Here is a 19733-nt window from a genome sequence, read left to right as displayed (position 1 = left end):
TGCTTGTGGACTTTAAACTTGAGGGGTTGTTGGGTGGTTGTTTTGTTTCCTCTTTTTTTTTCCCCCTCTGTATAATAATAGACATGGCTTTATGGCATCCATATTAAAAATGGGTAATTTTCCTTATGGTCCCTGTCTTCCTGCTGGGTTGATAATGTTTTGATGTATTTTTCTTTTGCTCTGATGAGAGGTCTGCTGCTGCTGCTCTGACATATTCATTTGGATGAATAATTATAACTTGCACAATGTCAAGCTGAAGATGGTAGGGTTTTGTGCGTCATGACAAGCCTAGTAGCCAGTGCAGGTGTCTCACAGCATGATCAGCAACAGCCAGTGTATTCTGGCTCAGAGGAGACATTTCAGAGTAGTAAGAAATCAGCACCAAGGGCAATGCTGCTGCTGCTGCTACTGTTATAAGTGCCAAATAAATGCAGAGTGCTTCTCAATGACAAGTGCAAGAACATCTACTTATTTCAGTTATATTCTTTTCTAAATAACTAGATAAATGTGCTGTCTCCACACTTTAGCATATACTGCCAGCATGCTTCTGCAGTTTAAATACATCAGTATCCTGCTGCCCTCAGTTATGAGTAGTGTTACTATACTGACCACTGCCCACCTGGCTGGCTACATGAAGGTCATGAGAGTGGAAATTAATGACTAATGAGGTCATGCAGCCAGCCAGCAATGAAACAGTAATACAAGATTCAGAAAGTTTAGTGGCGTAAATGAGATTTTTCAGATATTATTATGAAAACACAATAAAATGCATCATAATTGTGTTTTTTTTCTAGCAAAGGAGCTTCACAGACACCAGCTTTATATGCATGTATAAATATAAAAAATGGAGATATTAGACAAGGCACTTTTTATAAGGATTTCAGAGTGCAGGATCTGTTTGATTTGTGCTAAGGGGGGGAAAATTGTTGAACTACTGTTCATGAGAAGTAAACAGTTTCCAAACAAATCTAGAGAGACATACCTTACTTAGGTGATACAACTAATCCCTTTTCCATACAGTAACTGTTCACTTTATTAAATTGTATTCTATCTGTGAATATAAAGGACAAGCAGGTAAAAGCACCTATTGTTCAGGTTACTTTATCTTTTCCATTAGGAGGCTTGGCAGTTGTTTTAATTAGGGATGAGCAAGTTTGGGGTTAGAAAGTATTTTAGCAAAAAAAAATCTCAAAATAAAGATCACATTTTTACCTTTTTTAAAAAATAATTTTTAATAAATTGTGCTGTCTTTTCCTTGATTAGAACATTCTTGCTACCATTTGATTAATATTTAATTCATCCATGATTTGTAGCAGGTGTTTGAAAGTTGGTGGAATAGCCACATGGGCATTTAGTACTTCTTAAAAGTTACTGAAAGATTTCATAGATTTTCTGGCAGGCACAGACTGAAAACTTTGTTCTTTCCAGCCTAGAAATAAAAACCAAGAGTAAAGTTGACTCTTTTCCCATTCCCTCTTATTCCTGTAATTGAAGGAAACACTGTATGGGCAAGAAGGGTAAACATGGGAAAGTCTTTGAATTGGAATTAAGTGAAAAAGGAGAGAATTGGCATGAGATGTTGCTAGCGGTGAGATGGAGATGAGAGTGCACAGGACAGAAATGGAAACAGAAATGTTGCAAAGATGCACCAGATTTTCCTGGTAGAGGAGAAGCTCTGTTCCCCTCTGAAACAGATGGGTCCAGAGTATGTGATTCTCACTGACCAGAGGAAGTGCTTTGCCTCCTGCTTGCTATTGAAATTCATGGAGGATATGTACAGTCTGATAGCACAGAAGTGACACGTTGGACAAAGTTTTCCAAAACTGCTGGGGAATAATCAGAGTTGATGCATTCACATGTCTATTGTCTTGTAAAAATATCAATTTAATCCAGTTTCTACAAACCCGTTTTCAGAAGTTAAGTTCACAGACTTGTGGCCCTCCAAATTAACATTAAGTAGCTGTTCAGACCAAAGGGCTGTGCTGGTATAGATTATATCAGCGTAGATCTGATTTTTTGCCTCATAGAACCTGGGGCTTTGAGGCTGGATGTATGCTTTGAGAAGAAAAACTGTTGGTGCTGAGAGTTACTTACAGTGCATTTTCATGAGTTACCACTAATTGTATTCTTTCTTTTCTGCACTCACAACTTGAAATTTGAAAAATCTAGAGAAGTGTTGAGTGTTTAAAGTGAGAACTGTGGTCACTGAGGTGATGCTCTAATAAAAATAGTCCCCTTAAAGCTAGATCTCAAGCTGGGTATTCCAAACTAACATTTCCCCAGTCCCCTGTTTTTCCATGTGAAAACTCAGAATGAGGCCATCTAATCTGAAAATGCATTTTGATGATAAACTCCGTCATGGTTTTGGGCTACTCAGTTCTGTGGTGGTCGTTAGCTGAAGGGAATGGGATCATTAAATCATGCAATCTCTGTCAAAAATGTACCAGGCACCCACTTCAAAGTAAGGATGTGTCCCGGGACTGTCAGACTTTCTTGGGAGCTCAGAGCTGTAAAAAGCAGTAAGTGATTGAGTCAGAAAAGACAGGGGTACCCACCTGTGCAGAAAACTGCGTCGATATTTTGTGACTATCTAGTGCTGGTATTTCCTAACTTCTGCCAGCTGCTCGCTGTTTATATGGGTAGGTGGTGTCAGTATCCTCAGTAGTTAGGAATAACAAGCAAGGTTTATGCTATACATTAAAAATGTGTTCACTTTGGTTTAAGTTGTTGAGAAAGATTGAACAACCGCCATGCCTTTTGTTTTTTGAATGGATGTTTTGCCGTGTAAGAGGAAACCTAACAGATAGAGAGGATGGAGTAACCAGTTTGGTTTTGCCCGTCATCTTTAGAGTCAGGGCAGCCAGTGATGATCTCCTGCTTTATGAATGTCTTATTTTCAAAAAAATATTTTACGTAATGCATATGAATTCTAATGCGTTTGTACAAAGGTTACCAGGAAACAAAGAGTTTGTGCTGTTTGACATTGTTAACGACTAACGCAGTGTAGCGTAGACAAAAAAAAGCATGATAGCAGTCTTTGCTGAAGTGTTGGGCAATGACCAAAAATCAGTTGGTGAATATATAAAAAGGAATGTCACAGTTTTCATAGTTTGCATGACAAGCGTGTGATGTGCTTAAATAGCTATGGATGCATCTATGTATACGGCAGGAGACAGCTGGCAACATCAATGAAGCATGCAAATAAGATCAAATGAACAGTGCATTTAGAAATAGGATTTAACTACCTTTTTAAGGAACATCATTGAAAAATTACAATTAGTATTAAAATTAATTGGATTTTAAAACTTATCTGTGGGTTATAATCCCTTGATGTTTCTTTTTTCTAGTGAAACCCTTTGAATTCCCAGAAGATAAAGATAAAAATGATTATTAGAGGATTTATCTGTATGTGATACAGAAAAATGTAAAAAATCAAAATGGAAAGCAACTGTTGCAAGTACCAGAAAATTATGCTATTAATTTAAGTGTCATCAGAGCACAAAAGATCACATTTCAGGACTGTGTGAAAATTATTAAAATACTGGAAATAATAGTACTTAAGATGAAGATATTATACTCTAAGATGTGGTTAAGTGACTGACACTATTATATCACTTCAGGTATTATAAAAGTAACAAAATGCTTTTAAAGATAATAAGCGTTACATTTTGAGATTGGCAGTATTCACACTTTTCTGCTTAAGTGCTTTCCTACTTTAATATAATTTAATAACAGCAGGAAAAATGTAGCATTTTATTTCTGAGCTACACTGTTTCTTTCTTAAATACCTATGCATAAAGTATAAAAACTTATTACAAGTAGAAGTCATATTTCTTCATCTGACAATGTTCATATAATTTGCTTCTTTTTGTCCAGGAGAGAAAGGAAGAACATAATTACTGCAGAGTAAAGGAAACCATCCCATGTATATTTTGTGTTAATTATAGAAAAATACCTCTTTAAACCCTCATCATTTGCTTTGCTTTTTCTCTTTGACTCCAAGAACTTATTCCCAGGCCAAAAGATATTTGAAATCGTTTTGTTATCTTTTTGTTTTTTTAAAAACATACTTTTCCACCTCTGTACCCTAACTGAAGAGGTCTTGTCAGCTCTCTATCCTTCCTGCTTTGGACTCGTGCATTTAGTTGTTCAGTTCTGTTCTGTGTAAACTATTTCAAAATACCCTTTGGTGCTCCCAAATGATTTATCTTTTTCTACTTTTGAGTTTCCTGCTACCAAACAATTTGAGAAAACAAGATATCTGGGAAGAGTTTATCTCCAAAACACTTCCGCCTACCCCTTGATCTCCTTTCTCTGCTGCCTTTGGTTTCTTGACACCTTCACTTTTGTTGTAGCTTCCTCTCTCCCAGTGAAGCCATGTGCTGATGGCTCCATGTTCTCCTGCTGGCCTGTTCATGACATTTCCCAGTTACTCCACTGATTCTGCACAAAATCAGGCTCAAAAGCCACATGGTGTATTACCCCAACTAGAACTCCTCTCTTTCCTCCTCATCCATTCTTCACCCCTTTTGGTTCCCTAAATTCACATTTTATACCCTCTGAGCATCTTCATTTGGAAAGGTGTGAACTTGGCAGCTGAGTGTATTCTGCATTGAGAGGTCTTTCCCTGCAGAAATAGTTACTTTTGAGCTCAATGGTGATTTCAAAAAGACTTCTTTTTTCATTGCAGTTCTGTATATTGTCCTGTATAATGAAAGATTTTTCTGATTCCATCTAATCCACTCTCAAATATTGAAATCCCTTGAGTGTAATCCTCTGATTATTAGGTGGTTTCTCCTTCTCTTTACCATACTTACATGGTTTGAAATCTAATGTTAAATGTCTGGTTTTATACTGCTTAAATTTGAGATAATTATGATATTGTTAGGTTGTATTTCTTAGAGCCTTTAAAAAAAAAATAGGCTATTTAAGTTATGTATTTCTGTGTATTTGGTACCACTGCCATATTGCCCAGCCGAAGTAGAGACAAAATATCAGAATGGTAGAAGTTTAATAATAGATTATGATGATTTGTACTCTAAAATTAATTTGTTACAAGTTACAATGCAAATACTTGTTGTCACTGTTCAGAAGAGCTTTCTGAAAAAGAGTATGAAATGCTTACCAAATCCAGGTATGGCATACGTATATCACAGCGTGTTGGGACTACCAGGATTACAGAACTTACACATTGTACTCAGGATACAGCTATTAAAGAAAAAAAAATTAAATGAATCAATTAAAACTGTGCAGTTCAACAGTTTATGCATCCATGATACAACTGGCTGCACACATGATTTTAATACTTGAATTACCTACAGTTTGTTTTTTAAATACTCTGCATGGCTGTAGGTGGAAACTACATCATGTAAATTTGTATATATTTCTTCTTTTCTTAGAACTCCTTAACAGACATTTATAATCAGTTCCTGGCAGCGTTAGAATCGCTGAAAGAATTCTGGGATGCCATGGATGAAATTGATGGGAAGACATGGGTGCTTGAGCCAGAAAATCCCACACGCAGTGCTACAACAAGAAGAATTGCAATAGGTACAAAAAGATTTGAAGGAATACAGCAGGTCTGAGAAGTAAAACTCGGGGTGCTCTCTTGCTTTGTTGATGTAATCACACGGTGCTTGTTTGAATTCGGAAAATGAAAGGCAGTGTTTGAAACCAGCAAGACGTAACTCTCGTTCTTGCATGATAACCTGAGAAGAATAGGTATTGGTAAAAAATCAGCTTAGGTGAAGCCCTTGCCTGATTCACAAATTCCAGATTTTTTAACAGACTTACGTTAACGTTGATCCTGTCCCAGAAAACTGAAAGTAATACTAGTCCAAAGGGAGAAAAGGGGGTTAAAAGAGGCTGGTGGAAAGGACAAAGAAGTAAGAGAAGAGAGGAAATGAGAGGCTTAGTGTTAACCATGGAAAAAGTACCTTAATTCGTATGCTGATGTCTGGCATTTTAAGGTCTACATCTATAGGATAAGGAGTCTTGTAACTGCAAAGGAGGAACTTGCCACTGTCAGAGGTTGGAGATACAGGGGGAAATGTTAGCTTTGAAAGAAGAGTTCTGATTTTCAGCTTAAATCCCAAATGTCAGTGGCACATGGTAGAAATCTGAACATGCAGTGGATGGAAGAAGGAAAAGAGTTGGTGGGTGCTCCTTCACTGAGGGTGGAGGGAGGCACAGAAAAAGTTCAGCGGTGGCTAAAATGACATGGGTCGGACACCAGTGGTGTTTTGCGTGTGCAGTCAGGGTGGCATTATCTCTGTTCTGCCGTGCTTTGACACAGACCAGTGAAAAGGAAAGAAAAGCCTCAAAAAGTGCCTCACATTAGATCAGGGGAGGGCAGCGCAAGGCTTTGAGCCCTTTGTCAGTCACAGACAATCTTCAGTTACAACTAAACTTTGATGTCATTTATTCCGATTTCTTCAAGGCAGGCAAGCCTAATGGTCATCTTAATTACAAAAACGTTGGGTTTTACCTGTTTTTATTTAGAAGAGAACTTGCCGTGAGATTTTTAACCTGTATCCATTTTGAGCTGCTTATGCCTTAAAAACAGCAGAACTTCAGAGGATGATGGGGTATCTTGTAAAGGAAAAATTGTTGCCATTTCAAAAACACGCCATTGCTGGCACAGTCTGGGACTGCGCTGAGGAGGGGACTGACTGTTGATTTTGCTGCTTAATGTTGTCTTCATTCTTCTCTTTTTTTTATTGTAAATGATGATAAGGAATTAATAACAATTACATCTCCACTACCTTTAAAATTTCACTAAGATTTCTAATGGCTTATGTCATATTATGTTAGTTTGATTCCTCAGAAATAAGTGTTAAGGTCAAGACTAGTCTATAAGACATACAAGCTTGGCAGGTATTTTAATCAGTTGCTATTTTTAATTACAGTCCATTGAAATATAAATATTTAATCTATGCTGATATTTCGTCAACCGATTTAGAAACCAACTTTTTTATTATTTGTCGTAAGTAAAACCAGCCTGAATTATCCAGGCTTTCAAAGAAACTGCTGAACTGCTTTCAAAAAAACTGCTGAACTGCTTTCAAAAACAGGTTTCTGTTTTCAGGTACTTGACTACAAAGAAAAGCTTCGCCTATGACTAATTTGCATTCTCATTCTAGGGAACAACGTCTCTGTGAACATAGAGGTAGACCCTCGGCATCCAAACATGCTCCCCGAGTGTTATTTTCTCGGAGCAGATCACGGTAGGGCAGCAGACATACGCCGTTTCTTTCTCTTCTAGAATCTGGTCTCTGGTGAGCAGAAACCAGTGTAAGCTCTGTCACACTCCTGGGGGTAAACTTTACTTAAGCAGAGCCAGGAATTAAGTGGAATGTGTGTGCAGGAGAGTTTTGCACAGTAGATGCTGGGGTTTTAACAGCCTAAATCCATAGTGTGCTTGGTTGCTCTGAGTGACAGATCTTTCCACTGCTTTCCTAGAGCATGGTTTAGAGGGAACCTTGTGTCCTACAGATGATTCCCCAATAGTGTTTCTGATTTAGTATAATTTTCTTTAAAATATTAAAAATTTACTGTATGTTCTTACAGCGTTTGAAAATATTTAGTTTTAACTCCATGTCCCACAGCTTCTTACCATCTTTCTAAAGTAAACAAGATGATATCTTGACGGTAAGATATTTTAAATATTACTGTAGTGAAGTCCAAACATTAAGACATAAGAGCAGTCATTTCACTTAGGTGTCTTAAATGTAAAACCCCAGCCCCTGCCTTCCCCTTCAGGACTGAAATATGAGAGGTCAGATGGGGTTGGGGAGCAAAGGGATCCCTAAAGATGATGTAATTACTTATGTACATTGTTTGCAGTTGTTAACCCATTGAGAATTAAGCTGAACAACAACATGCACTTATGGTAAGCATCTTTAATAATACAAGCTTGAAACTGAAATGGTATTTTCCATTCCTGGTGTTGACATTTTTCTCCCTCGCTCCCACCTGCAGGGATCCAGAGATCAGTTTATTACAAAACTTGAAAGACCTCTTAGAAATTGATTTTCCACCTCGTGCTGTGTTAGAAAAAAGTGTAAGTTGCTTTTCGTTAATGATCACTTGTTATTTCTCAATAAGGAAAATTTAAATGGTCACTTCGTAACTGCCAGCAAAAATAAGAGACATAGCGGAGAGGTAATTGGATTAATATATTGTCATAAGGACTTCTGAACTTCAAGCAACAATTGTCAGCGCTTGTTAACCTTTGATTAGAGGTGCACTCTTTCCTGTGGCCTTCATAGCAGTAAGGCGATTAATAACAGGCTTCGCGATTAAAAGGGAAAGAGGAAATTCCAGAGTAGCTAATGAGATGTGGGAAATCCAAACATTCTGTTATGGATGTTGATGACTCTAAGTTCTAATTAGGTAGAGCTGCTTAGGGGGGACAAGAGGCCATCCAAATACTGGTGCATTTCAAACACACTTGGAATTAATTTTTGACAACGCTGTAGTGCTGGATTACCGGCTTCACTCTCACTTGTGAAATTTTTAAATTAATAGCTGACTGCGAGGTCTTGTGTCTGATGTTCAAATGTAATGACAAATCATTGTGTTTAATAAAGAAACAGTGGGGCTCATGAGCATGAAAATGCTTGTCAAACTAGATGTAATTCAGAGAGAGGATAAAGTATAGCCTAGCAAAGTCTTGTTCATCTGGCAGCTAATCTCACTCTTTATAGCACCATGGTGTAAACATCTATAGCGAAGGCAAAAGTATTTAGTAACGTGAAGTAACAAAGACTGCAAGAGCAAAGACAAATTGGTGAACATGTTTTCTGTGTTCCTGGCCCTGTTGTTTCTTCCTTGCAAGTCATACTGTAAGCTAAAACATTTTATGTTTTAAGGATTTTGCAAAGGACTGTGGGATCTGCTACGCCTATCGACTCGACGGCAGCACTCCAGACCAAGTGTGTGATGAACCCCGATGTGGACAACCTTTTCACCAGGCTTGCTTGTATGAGGTAAAGCAATGAGTGGAACAAACTTGCTCATTAATTCACAGATTCTAGCAAATAAGCATTGACCACTTAAATTCCAGCTGAAATTAAGTTCTTTGAGTAGTACAGCAGTCACTGTGCTTCCTCTTGTCTTCTAACCCACAATTCCTAAATAAGCTCCCAGTGAAAGGGCACCTGCCTCACTGTGTGATTAATACAGACTGACTTAATGTGCAACATGCCAGATGTTTATCAAGTGAATGCTGTTTGGAAAAGACTCCGGTAATAGATTGTTCTTACATTTGATACGAAACAAATGTGCATATTAATCCACTTACTTGTGTTGCAGTGGCTACAATGTCTTCCTTCTAGCAGACAGAGTTTTAATGTCATCTTTGGTGCGTGTCCATATTGTAGTAAGGTAAGGAGGTGTAATGAAAATGAGTGATTGAACTAAATAGTGTGTGGTAAGTTAGATAAAGGCAAAAAACATAATAAATTTTGTTGGAAAATAGAATTTGTGGCTACGATCTTCAATTTTGCAGTAGAGGAAAACTTTAAATTCCCTTGCATTTAATCCATCAGCATTTAACTTAAGATTTTCTGAAACAGAATAAAGATAGCCACACACCAGTTACCAACATCCCAGTGTTAGAATAACTAAACATCACACCCCTTTGTATTTCATGATTTTTTAATGTTGCTGTAACAAAGGTCCAGTTTAAAAAAAAAAAAAGTAAGAGTCCAGACATTGGTAACACGACACAGTCTCGTACAGATAGTTTAGTGCAAACATAAATATTGAGCACAGGTTTGGAAAGTTTAAGACAACTTGCCTTGAAAACATAAGTATTGACAGAATTTTTTAAAAAACTCTTTTCCAAGCTGCTGACACTGAAAACTTCAATGAAGAAACTCTGAGAAAAACTGTGTGACAGGAACAACGCTCCATTTTCGCTGAAGGCACTAACTAAAACTGTGGCATCAGAGAAAACACAAGGAAAGCAGTATCAGTACCAGAAGTACAAGTATGGCTATACTGTAGGGGTATGTTTGGTTAGTAAATGCAAGTCTGAATAGAACAGATAGAGAAGGAAAAGTGTCAGAACCAGTTTCTTGCAATAATACTTGATAATCTGTATTTAAGAGTTGATCGTGTTTCTTTTTGGATACTGAGAACATTGCTTGAGGGTTGAATGACAGTGATGCTCTTGCAGTGTCTTTCTGCAGGGGGGGAAAAATATAGTGATAATAAAGTTAATATTGAAGAAGTGAGATCTGAATTGGAAAAACAAAGATGGCATCTAGGTACTTTAAGTTATCCTGAGAAAGCAAGACAACCCTTATAAGTCTTAAATCTGGAATTTGCAGGCACTATTGAAGTCAACAGCTGGAACTCTTCTACATCTTTAACTCGTTTCCAAAAAATGTAATATTGTCTTTATGTGTTCCTGATAATAAAGCTTCAGATTGTAAACCCTAGACGTTACTCTGAAGTCTGATTTGCTGTTTTGATTTGTGTGAGTTCTGTAAAGCTGAAGTTCTCCTGGTTTATCATAGCATAAAGCTGAGTAGTGTGGGGTTTCTTCGAGTTGGATATGGTGGTGATTGGGGTTTTTTAAATCTCCAGAAGCAATGCCATCCTCCACTCAACTTTTTGGCCTTCATCTCTGAAAGGAACCCCTAAACACTACACTTCTGTTTCTCACATATCCAAGATTTGACCATATTTTCCATGATCCCTCACAAAAACTTCCACCTTTTGGTTTCCTTTCCATGATCCCACTCATATGTTAATTTTTAGCAATATATATCCCACTTAATTTCAACCTGAGCACTATGGCTATCTTGCTGAAGATTCATAACGTAAACTGTATTTCTCTAATTGAAGAAGTTTCCTGTCTATTCCTCTTTAAAATTAGTGACAGACATCTTTTTCTTTGGTTAAATATGGGCCCAGTCTGATAGAAGAATACCATGACATCAAACATAAACGCAGCTCACAGATTTTCTTCTTCTCTGCTTTTTGTTGTTTCTATATGATTTTTTATGTATTACTTTGGTCTTCCCTGTTCTCTTTCCCAGTTTATCAGCTGTCCAGTCTCTCCAAGCGCCCTGCCCTTCTTGACTGACAGAAGTAGGACAAGTGTTCCCCCTTTGGCAGAGAAATGTTTCTCATTTAATTTATACCTAAACTGGAATTGCTTTCCAGCAGCATCTTACTGAGCAGACTCACTTGTTCTTTCGCTGGGACAGTTATGTGATGTTTTTCTGAATGTACTTCCCAAAAAGATAAAGCACAGAAAAAGAGAAATTTCCCTCCGAGTCCTCTGTAACACCAAAACCCTCACCTTTTGTGGATGGTTGGGCTCCTCAGTCGCAGTGCGAAACTTAACAGTCTTCTCTTCAGATTGGAATTGCTGGTGTGTTCCCAGAGCACGGGGCCTGCACAGGCAGTTATAGTCTTCCTCTTTTACCTTGCTTTGCTTCTGTTGTGCTGGTTTTGGTACATGAACCTGTAGATGTAGACAGCAATTCTGTATGCTGAAGTGAATTCAGTGGCACTGAAAATTACCACAGGTACTCCTTCATGTACTTGGACCTGGCAGGCTTGAGGCAGGTAAGGATAGTGCCCTGTTTGCACTTAATTCCTGTGCTTACCAGAAACTCCAAGTTTTACAAGCCAGTAAGCAGGTGCCAGCTTCTGGAGTTTATGACATTGTTCCTGGCTTTTTCCAAGCACTTTTCTTCCTTGCCCACCCAAGTGCTGTATTCAGACCACTAACCCCATTGCCTGTTAATGGCAACAGGGTGACCATCCCACCTAAAACTACAGTGAGGTGCCTGCTTACCTACTCCAGGCAGGTCCCTAATTGAAGTGTGGGGAATTTGCTCCCTGAAGAATGCTTGACAGCCTCTCACCACTCTATTCCCTGCATGTGCCATTGTTTTTTCCTGCTTTGTGCCTCAAGAGTCCCCCTCAATTTTCACCTCAGTACTCTAAAATTTCCTATATGGCTTTCGTTTTCCAATCTCTTAAATTATCTGAAAAGAATCAAGAAGTCTGTAAAAAGGAATATAATCTTCCTTTTTTTTTTTCCTTCTCCAGTTTCTCATTTGAATATCTTAAATGTTATCTGACATCTGTTCTAACTCTCCCCTATTACACACAATATTCAGCGACTACCACACAACTATTCTACATGGATGCAGTACTGTTAATCATATTGGAAGGGTAGCTTTTCCTTTTTATAAAGACTAAATCAAAACACAAGGATAATGTAAATACCAGACCAGTGATTGGTCCCTTTTCTGTAAAAAATGTACTTTTCTTTCCCGGACAGAAAAGAGAGAAACACAAATGCCCAAGTTATTCTCTGGTGTGAAGATCTACAATCCATACTGGGTGCTTACTGTTCAGGTAAACTGGGGAAGTTACACCAAGTCTTTTTTTTTCTTCCCCTGTGCCATGTTGGACACTGAGATGTGGCTCTTTCCACATCTACTTTTTTCTTAGGACCACAGTAGCCTTTACACAAAATACAGAGGAATAAGGAGATTTGCTACTCTTTTTGCTATTATATTTTACAATTTCCATTTGAGGACTAGGAAGTAGCACTGGAATAGCCTCGTATTACAGAGCTGTATTTGTGACTTGGAGTCACTGTTCTGTCAGGACTCCAGAGGCTTTTCAGAATCTGTCCACCTTGCTGTCAGCCAAAGACTCCCCAAAAATTGTTCTGCTCACCACTTCCCTGCCTGACACTCTCGGGTGTGGCTCCTTTTTCTGCTTTACAATCCTAGCTTGTACCAGAGTGTCCAAGCAGTGATCAGCAGACTGCTCAAAGCAAAGAATTTAAGATTAATAATAAAGCTATCTTTAAAGTTGTACTTTCGTGCTCATCAGAAGTCATCCTCATTTAACAAGTTATTTTTCTATAGGAAAGGAACAAACAGGGTAGAATGTCTTTGTTAAACTATACTTCTTTGTTAAACTATACTTAAACTCCATAGAGAAGAAGCACAGTACGATTAACAAGATGTGCTTTATTCTGCATTATTTTTACTAAAACCTTGATCAATTTTTTCATGTGCAATTGAAGAATAAGATTGAATACATTCATTCAACCTTTTTATGCAGTAATTATAATATTTGAGGTAAGTTAGTTAACTACTAAAATCCTCAGATTAAAGAGTCAGAATTTAAGAACCTAATTAAGAGTGCTATGCAGTTTTCCACTCTGTAGAAAAGGAAATGACTGAAGTTTCTACCAAGAAAACTACAGGGTCCACAAAGGGAGACTCATTTCCCAACACTTTTATCTGCACACTAGAGAAGCACTCGGTGCTCTGCTTTACTAACCAACTATTGAAAAAAAATGGAGTGGTAGTTTGCTAACAGTAAGACCAAGCAGCTCTACACAGACTTGTGGGGTCAGTGACAAACATCTCTGCATATGTTTACTTCAGGCTCTGGTTTATTGTTTTTGTTTTTTTTTTTTTTTTAAACTCTTAGTTTTAGAAAAGCTGATCTCTCTTCTGCAGGGTGTCATGACTGCTCTAAGGTAACACCAAAACCCTCACCTTTTGTGGGTGGTCAGGTTCCTTAGATGAAGTGTGAAACTTAACGGTCCTCTCTTCAGCCTGGAGTTGCTGGTGTGTTCCCAGAGCATGAGGCCTGCGCAGGCAGTTATGGTCTTCCTCCTTTACCTTGCTTCGCTTCTGTTGTGCTGGTTTCGGTACGTGAACCTGTAGATGTAGACAGCAATTCTGTATGCTGAAAAGAATTCAGTGGCACTGAAAATTACCACAGGTACTGTTCATATACTTGGACCTGGCAGGCTTGAGGCAGGTAAGGATAGTGCCCTATTTGCACTTAATTCCTGTGCTTACCAGAAACTCCAAGTTCTACATTTGGAATAATACAAGCCAGTAAGCATATGCCAACTTCTGGAGTTTATGGCATTGTTCCTGGCTTTTTCCAAGCATGTTTCCTAACACAGCAAACACTCCCAGGGGATGCATTACTGTAGTGCCCAAATCCTTACCTGTTGACACTCTGTTTGGTGAAGCATCCCACTGAAGTGATTTGGCTTTTGTTCATCTTTGACTTGTTTGCCTGTTACCCCAGTACAGGCTTTGTTTTGATAGATGCGTTCTTCACCTTCCATCTTTTTTTGCTTCTGCTGAACTGCTCTTGGCACAGGCTTTGGTGACTGAACCTGTGATTTACAGTGAACAATTTTGTATAGTAAAAAAAAGTATTTTAAAGAGAAAAATGTCCTATCTTCAGTACCAACAACAAGAATGAGCATAAGCTTTTATCTCTCTCAAAATAATAGTTTTCAGCATTTTAATTATCAATAAACATCATCTTCAAACAGCACCAAATACAGCTATGCTATGCTGTATTTGGAAAGAACACTGTAAAATAAACTTGAGTTGTACATTTCAAAACATTCACCGATAACCTTTATTGGGAACCATGCCAGTAAGTCACTGCTTGTTTCATTAACAAGTAGAGCTGAATGCATTTCCTATCACTGGAATCAAATGCAAAACTCTCACTAACTCTTCTGACTCAGGTAATCTAATTAAAGAGTTAAGTCTCACATTCTTTTAGTCTTCTAAAATGTAAATGAGGAGCACACAGTGAATAGCTACATGAGTTAATGCAAGTGCTCTGCAGTGCTGCTCTGAGCACTAAGTATCGAATGGTGTCTGGTTTTGGCTTTTGGAATTTGGAAGGATAAAGTAGCCAAAACACAGGCTGTATGCCACATGCCTTTGGTACTTCTGGCACACTAATAATCCTGCAACTGTACTGTTTGCATATGGTCCTCTATGCAGCAGCTGTATCTGAACAGAGCAGCTAAAAAAGAAATAATGGGCTGCTTTTTTATACTGCAAATTAAATACCTACAAGAGATAGCAATTGTGCAAACTAAATACCGTTGCAAGTGCCAGTAGGCACTTCATATATTGTTTAATCCAAAACACTTTTAAGAATATAATCCATAGTCCTATTCTGTGAAAATTATTATTGTTAAGAAAGATGAAGGTGTATCTGTTCTGAATAACAACTCGGGCTGGCTTCAAGCAGCCTGTAAATAGCTCTGAGAGATAGAGCTAGACAGGTGAGGCTCAATGCCACAGAGTTACCTGAACGGAGGGGCCCAAGCTGTTTCTCTGCATCGTGGAACCATACCACACCATGCAAGAACTGCCAATCTTGTTGACAGCCAGCCCTGGTACCTACACAATGTATACATGACTACCTAAACGAGTATATCACTTTCAAAACAGGACCTACAGCACTTGTGAAAATATTTATTTTATGCCTACAAATTACTATATTCCATGCTAATAAAAGTCACAAGTTAGTATTGATGCAATTATTTTTCAATATGAAATCTACACAATCTAGCTCACAGTTGGCTGCCCATGCCATACTTTGTTTGGCCCTAATGCTAGGACTTCCACTGTAGGTGAAAAAGCAGAAAATAATATTTATAAGCCAAGAACTGTGGCAAACAAATCTGAGAATTAATGCAATTAATACATCACCTATACTTGGTGTACAACTGAAATGAAGCACCAGAACATAGCCACTGTTATGCTTTTTGTCATGTTGAGACTAGATTCATGTACTATACAGCAAGCTGCATCTTAAAATTCATCTTCTGTAACAATTCCTCTTCACATCATCTTGAAGGAGCTGGTGTTACAGGACTCCCTTGTTGATACTTAGGGGTGTTTACTGGTCTTCAGAAGGGAATTAGCCCAAGATCACTTCTTTCCTGTGTTCCAAACTGGTACAAGTGGAGTCAGGCAGGTCACCTAGAGTCAGATTTGCTCATAAGCAAGGGGTGAGGAGACAGTGGATCGTTTGTAGTGGCTCCTACTATTCTTAGGTTGTCTCTTTAAAGGCAGAAGTGTTTGGTGAATGAAAGGAAAGGTGGAAAGGGAATGCAGAGGGCCAAGATAAAAAGAATCAGACTTAGGGTAACTACAGACAGTGCTGTGAGGAGATGCAGTGGGAAGCACCTGCCTATCAACCAACACTTTGTCAGGACTGCAGCACCAAAGTGCACCAGGTCTTGAATACTCTCCACAGCCAAAAACCACAGATCAAAACCCCAGATTTTCTGAAAGCAGCAACAGAGTTAGAGAAAGTTTGGTTATCTGCGTTGTTCACTTGTATTCAAGTGCACCTTAAGTCCTTTGAATAGCCCTGGAAATTTCCTTTCTGCAGCTGTTTTGCAGAGGATGTTGCAGGAAACTTGTGCGTGGAAGCAGCAGAACTGGCTGAAGGAACACACCTCAGCAAAGCACAGGTGATCACTGGGGCAGCACTAGTGTTCTTACTGTTCCAAGAAACAAGATACTCAATGTTAAAAATTTCCCTGAAGAAGTGACGGCAGGTGCCAGAATTTAGTAATATGCAGACATGCTCGCTCTCTGATCTTGTTCTTGGCCATCAAAACCAATTCTGCTTAGTCCTACAGCACAAGAGTGGTGATAACTGACACTCCTCATTCATGGATTTTTCAGTGGGGTTGTGAACTCGAGGCTGTGCTACAGCAGCTTTTACAGCCAGGAAGTTCAGGATCATCTTTTATGCCAGTGCAGCACAAAGTCTTAGGCCAGGCAATAAGGAGAAAAGAGATTTCCTATTCAATATCTGACTCTAAGAAATCAAAGACGCTTGTGAAGCAGAGATCCAACCAGATCAGCTGGAGATCAGTTAACAGTCACCTGATTTTTTAATAAAGTTCAGAAAACAGTACAAACTTTAAAAAAAGCTTCTCAAATTAGTGAGGATGAGATGGTCACCATCACAGGAAGACAAATACCGTCTCTGAAATAACTTCTGGTTTTGTTTAAAGAAAATAATAAGTACTAAAACCAGAAAAGTCAATGAAATCACTAAAATAAGTACCTGTAATTACCAAGATCAAAACTTGGTGCCTTTTTATTAAACATGAACTTTTGTTCTGCCTTCCATAACACGTAAATAGTGATGACAATTGGTTTGTGAGGCACTTGCTACAATAAAATGTAATTGTATCATGAGAGAAAGGTGACAATCAGGAGATCATGAAAAAATTACATATTCTCACTGGTGGTTAATTAGCCATGCAAAACCCCCTCAAACAGATATTCTCTTCTATTAGGAATGATTACTATGCAGGCCTACAGATGTCAATACCACAGTCATTCAAATACTTCTTTCCCTACTAATTGAAGGTTGTAAAGCTCTGGTGCCAAGGTTTTGCTTCCAAAGAGCTAATTTATGACTAGAAGGATATTTTATGTCTTCAGTTGCAGCAGCTACAAAACTCAGCAAATCAGAACCATCTGTGCACCGATACTTGAATCACCATTCATCTAGCAGCCTATCAGTCACATTATTTTGCATCCTGCATTCTTGGCTCATGTACACTTATGATGGTCCAAAGTTCACCAAAAATATTAAAAATTAACAGTACCCTGACCCTGCCTTATTGCACAGGCACTGGAGACAGAAACAGGGCTTTTGCTTACGGGGAGTTTGGAGGCAGAGGTATGATAGGACTGACATTTCACAGCAAGCCCAGTAAGATTGCTAATTACCTTTTCATCTCCACTTATTAAAACATAGTTTTATTAACTGTATAGTTTCAAACTTAAAAGTACAAAAGGAAAACCTAATGTGATACCCGTCAGCTTTAAAATTCTGCATTAGTGCATCCCATAGCGCTGCGTACCAATAACAGATTTAAATCCCCGAGTAATACCTCCTCCACATCAGTGGCTGCAGGAGTATAAAGGCAAATGACAAAGAACAGTTTGAAAGTGAGAAAATGAATTAAATGCTTTCACTAATAGAAGTAACTTTGCTTTTAATCTGGAACGAAGGAAAAAACTGGCATTCAGGCTTGTCTTCAAGATGTTAGTGAACAAAGTCCTTGACTTCCCCATTATCCTGAAAGTAAATCATTCTCCACAGACCTCCTGCTTTGAAGTGAGAGGCTGCAGGTCAAAAGGACTCATGACAGTTCTTCCTACTTAAGGGTTGACATCCCGCTTTTTAGCAAAGCCAGGGGAAACAGGAATTAACAAACACGTTATATTTAAGGCAAAAGAACTGCTGTGTCAGTATCATTTTGAGACTCTTCTACAAAAGAAAAGGCAACAATCAAGCAGGAGACGTCAGAAATAATCCCACACTTTCTTTCTTACTTTTGACACTTGGTCAGTACGGTGATTTCGTGTGCATGCTGCAGTGGAAAATTCCAGAGGACCATCGTAGCGAGTTCCACTGGACCCTAGTCCATCAAGCAGGATTTTCTTGAGCACTTGATACTTCGGCTTCTCATCATAAGCTAAGCCATAAACACATGCCAAAAATCTGGATATTTCACCTGTGGAGTATATTTTAATGCAAGTTTCACTTGGTGTAGACCTAGAACTTCACAAAGTATTTTATTCCAAAATGCATGCTAATTCTAAGTTGCCAAACAAGACGACACAATTTCAGCTGAAGACTCACTCAGAACACAGAACTGACAATAAATACCTTGTCTTTTTGAGACAAGACAGACTTGAATAAACAAGCTGACCCTTAAGTGCTGTCTTGTTATACACATGCACTAATTTGTATAGTACTGAAAGCTATCCACGTATAAAAACTAATCAAAACACTTTATTGACAAATATTGACAGTTCTGTGGAAGTGTATTTTATATTTGATAGATCATAATAGTCCTTTTAATGTTAACTACTCTCAACAACACTACTTTAATCTGCATAGATATTATCCTTCGAATGCTTTAGAAAAAACATTTTTTTTATTTCTAACACTTGGACAAATATTATTTTTGAGATTACATCCTAAAACAGTCTATTATCAAATGGTTCTAGAAGCAGGGAAACCACTGAATGAACCAATGGCATTAGGAAAAACATATGCGGGGGATTACACTTTTCTTTCAGTTAAAGACCCACGTGCATCCTAAAACTGAAGTACTACACCAGATATTAGCATCTGGTAAAACCCCCAAAGTAAAGATTTATTAAATATGTATACACATCAGGAATGTATTTTGTGTAATAATTCCAATACAGAAACACTATGAAAATAAGTGAATAAATGAAAAATAGATACTAACCTTTGAAAGAAGTCTAACATTTTCCGTGGGTTACTTTAGTATTTCAGTGAAGGAAGAAATAGATGACAAGACAAACCGTCCATCATGTGCTTTTTCAAACTCTGAATACTAAGCAATATACCTCTTGTGGACAGTTGCTTTCTATCTCCATACTAACAGCTACTCCTGTTTCTAAGATAGTCACTGCTTCCTAATACCTTGGATTACAAATTGCTGGGATCCCTTATGTCCCTCTATAGGATACATCACAGATGAGACCGATCAAGATTTTTGTACTACCACACACCAGGGCTGAAAACTTAGCCCTCAATGTCTGTATCGTGTACTTAGTCTGTGTTTATGGGATAACACAGGAAAGCAGCATAAAAAGCGTTCCTGCAATAAAAGCATTACGTATCCTGTATCAGTAAGCATAGAGTCATTTACTGCAGAGTGACTGGCATTCCACAGCATCCAGAAACTTAACTTCTGCTCTTGCTGTAAACAAGCCTTTGAGCCAAGAATGCTTAAAATAGAATAAGCTTGTACATGAAGGGCCTGATTCAGTTCCACTGAAGTAAAAAAGACTGATTCAATTAAATTGCACCCTGAATTAATGAGTGTGACATATAAT

General features: G+C 38.2%; 2 protein-coding genes across 3 annotated transcripts in view; one reads left to right on the top strand and one right to left on the bottom strand.

Annotated features, from left to right (window-relative positions):
• The window catches only part of FANCL (FA complementation group L), a 29802-nt gene extending 19813 nt beyond the window's left edge, over nucleotides 1-9989 (top strand). The window contains exons 8-14 of the mRNA XM_009556550.2: nucleotides 5400-5550; nucleotides 7143-7226; nucleotides 7846-7891; nucleotides 7981-8062; nucleotides 8874-8990; nucleotides 9316-9387; nucleotides 9852-9989. Coding sequence (XP_009554845.1) covers nucleotides 5400-5550; nucleotides 7143-7226; nucleotides 7846-7891; nucleotides 7981-8062; nucleotides 8874-8990; nucleotides 9316-9387; nucleotides 9852-9887 — 588 coding nt within the window. The 3' untranslated portion in view covers nucleotides 9888-9989. The remainder of the gene's footprint in view (nucleotides 1-5399; nucleotides 5551-7142; nucleotides 7227-7845; nucleotides 7892-7980; nucleotides 8063-8873; nucleotides 8991-9315; nucleotides 9388-9851) is intronic.
• VRK2 (VRK serine/threonine kinase 2) overlaps nucleotides 9412-19733 on the bottom strand; it is a 46271-nt gene continuing 35949 nt past the window's right edge. The window contains exons 11-15 of one of the 2 annotated variants that reach the window (XM_054062474.1): nucleotides 18192-18373; nucleotides 14015-14188; nucleotides 13551-13715; nucleotides 11318-11482; nucleotides 9412-10190 (exon numbers count right to left, since the gene is read on the bottom strand). In XM_054062474.1, coding sequence (XP_053918449.1) covers nucleotides 9951-10190; nucleotides 11318-11482; nucleotides 13551-13715; nucleotides 14015-14188; nucleotides 18192-18373 — 926 coding nt within the window. In that variant the 3' untranslated portion in view covers nucleotides 9412-9950. The remainder of the gene's footprint in view (nucleotides 10191-11317; nucleotides 11483-13550; nucleotides 13716-14014; nucleotides 14189-18191; nucleotides 18374-19733) is intronic. The other variant, XM_054062475.1, reaches the window with a different exon arrangement.

The sequence above is a fragment of the Cuculus canorus genome, chromosome 3, assembly GCF_017976375.1.
Source record: "Cuculus canorus isolate bCucCan1 chromosome 3, bCucCan1.pri, whole genome shotgun sequence".
NCBI classification, from domain to species: Eukaryota; Metazoa; Chordata; class Aves; order Cuculiformes; family Cuculidae; genus Cuculus; species Cuculus canorus.
The sequence above is the reverse complement of the archived record's forward strand: the minus strand, read 5'-3'. Positions and strand labels throughout refer to the sequence as shown.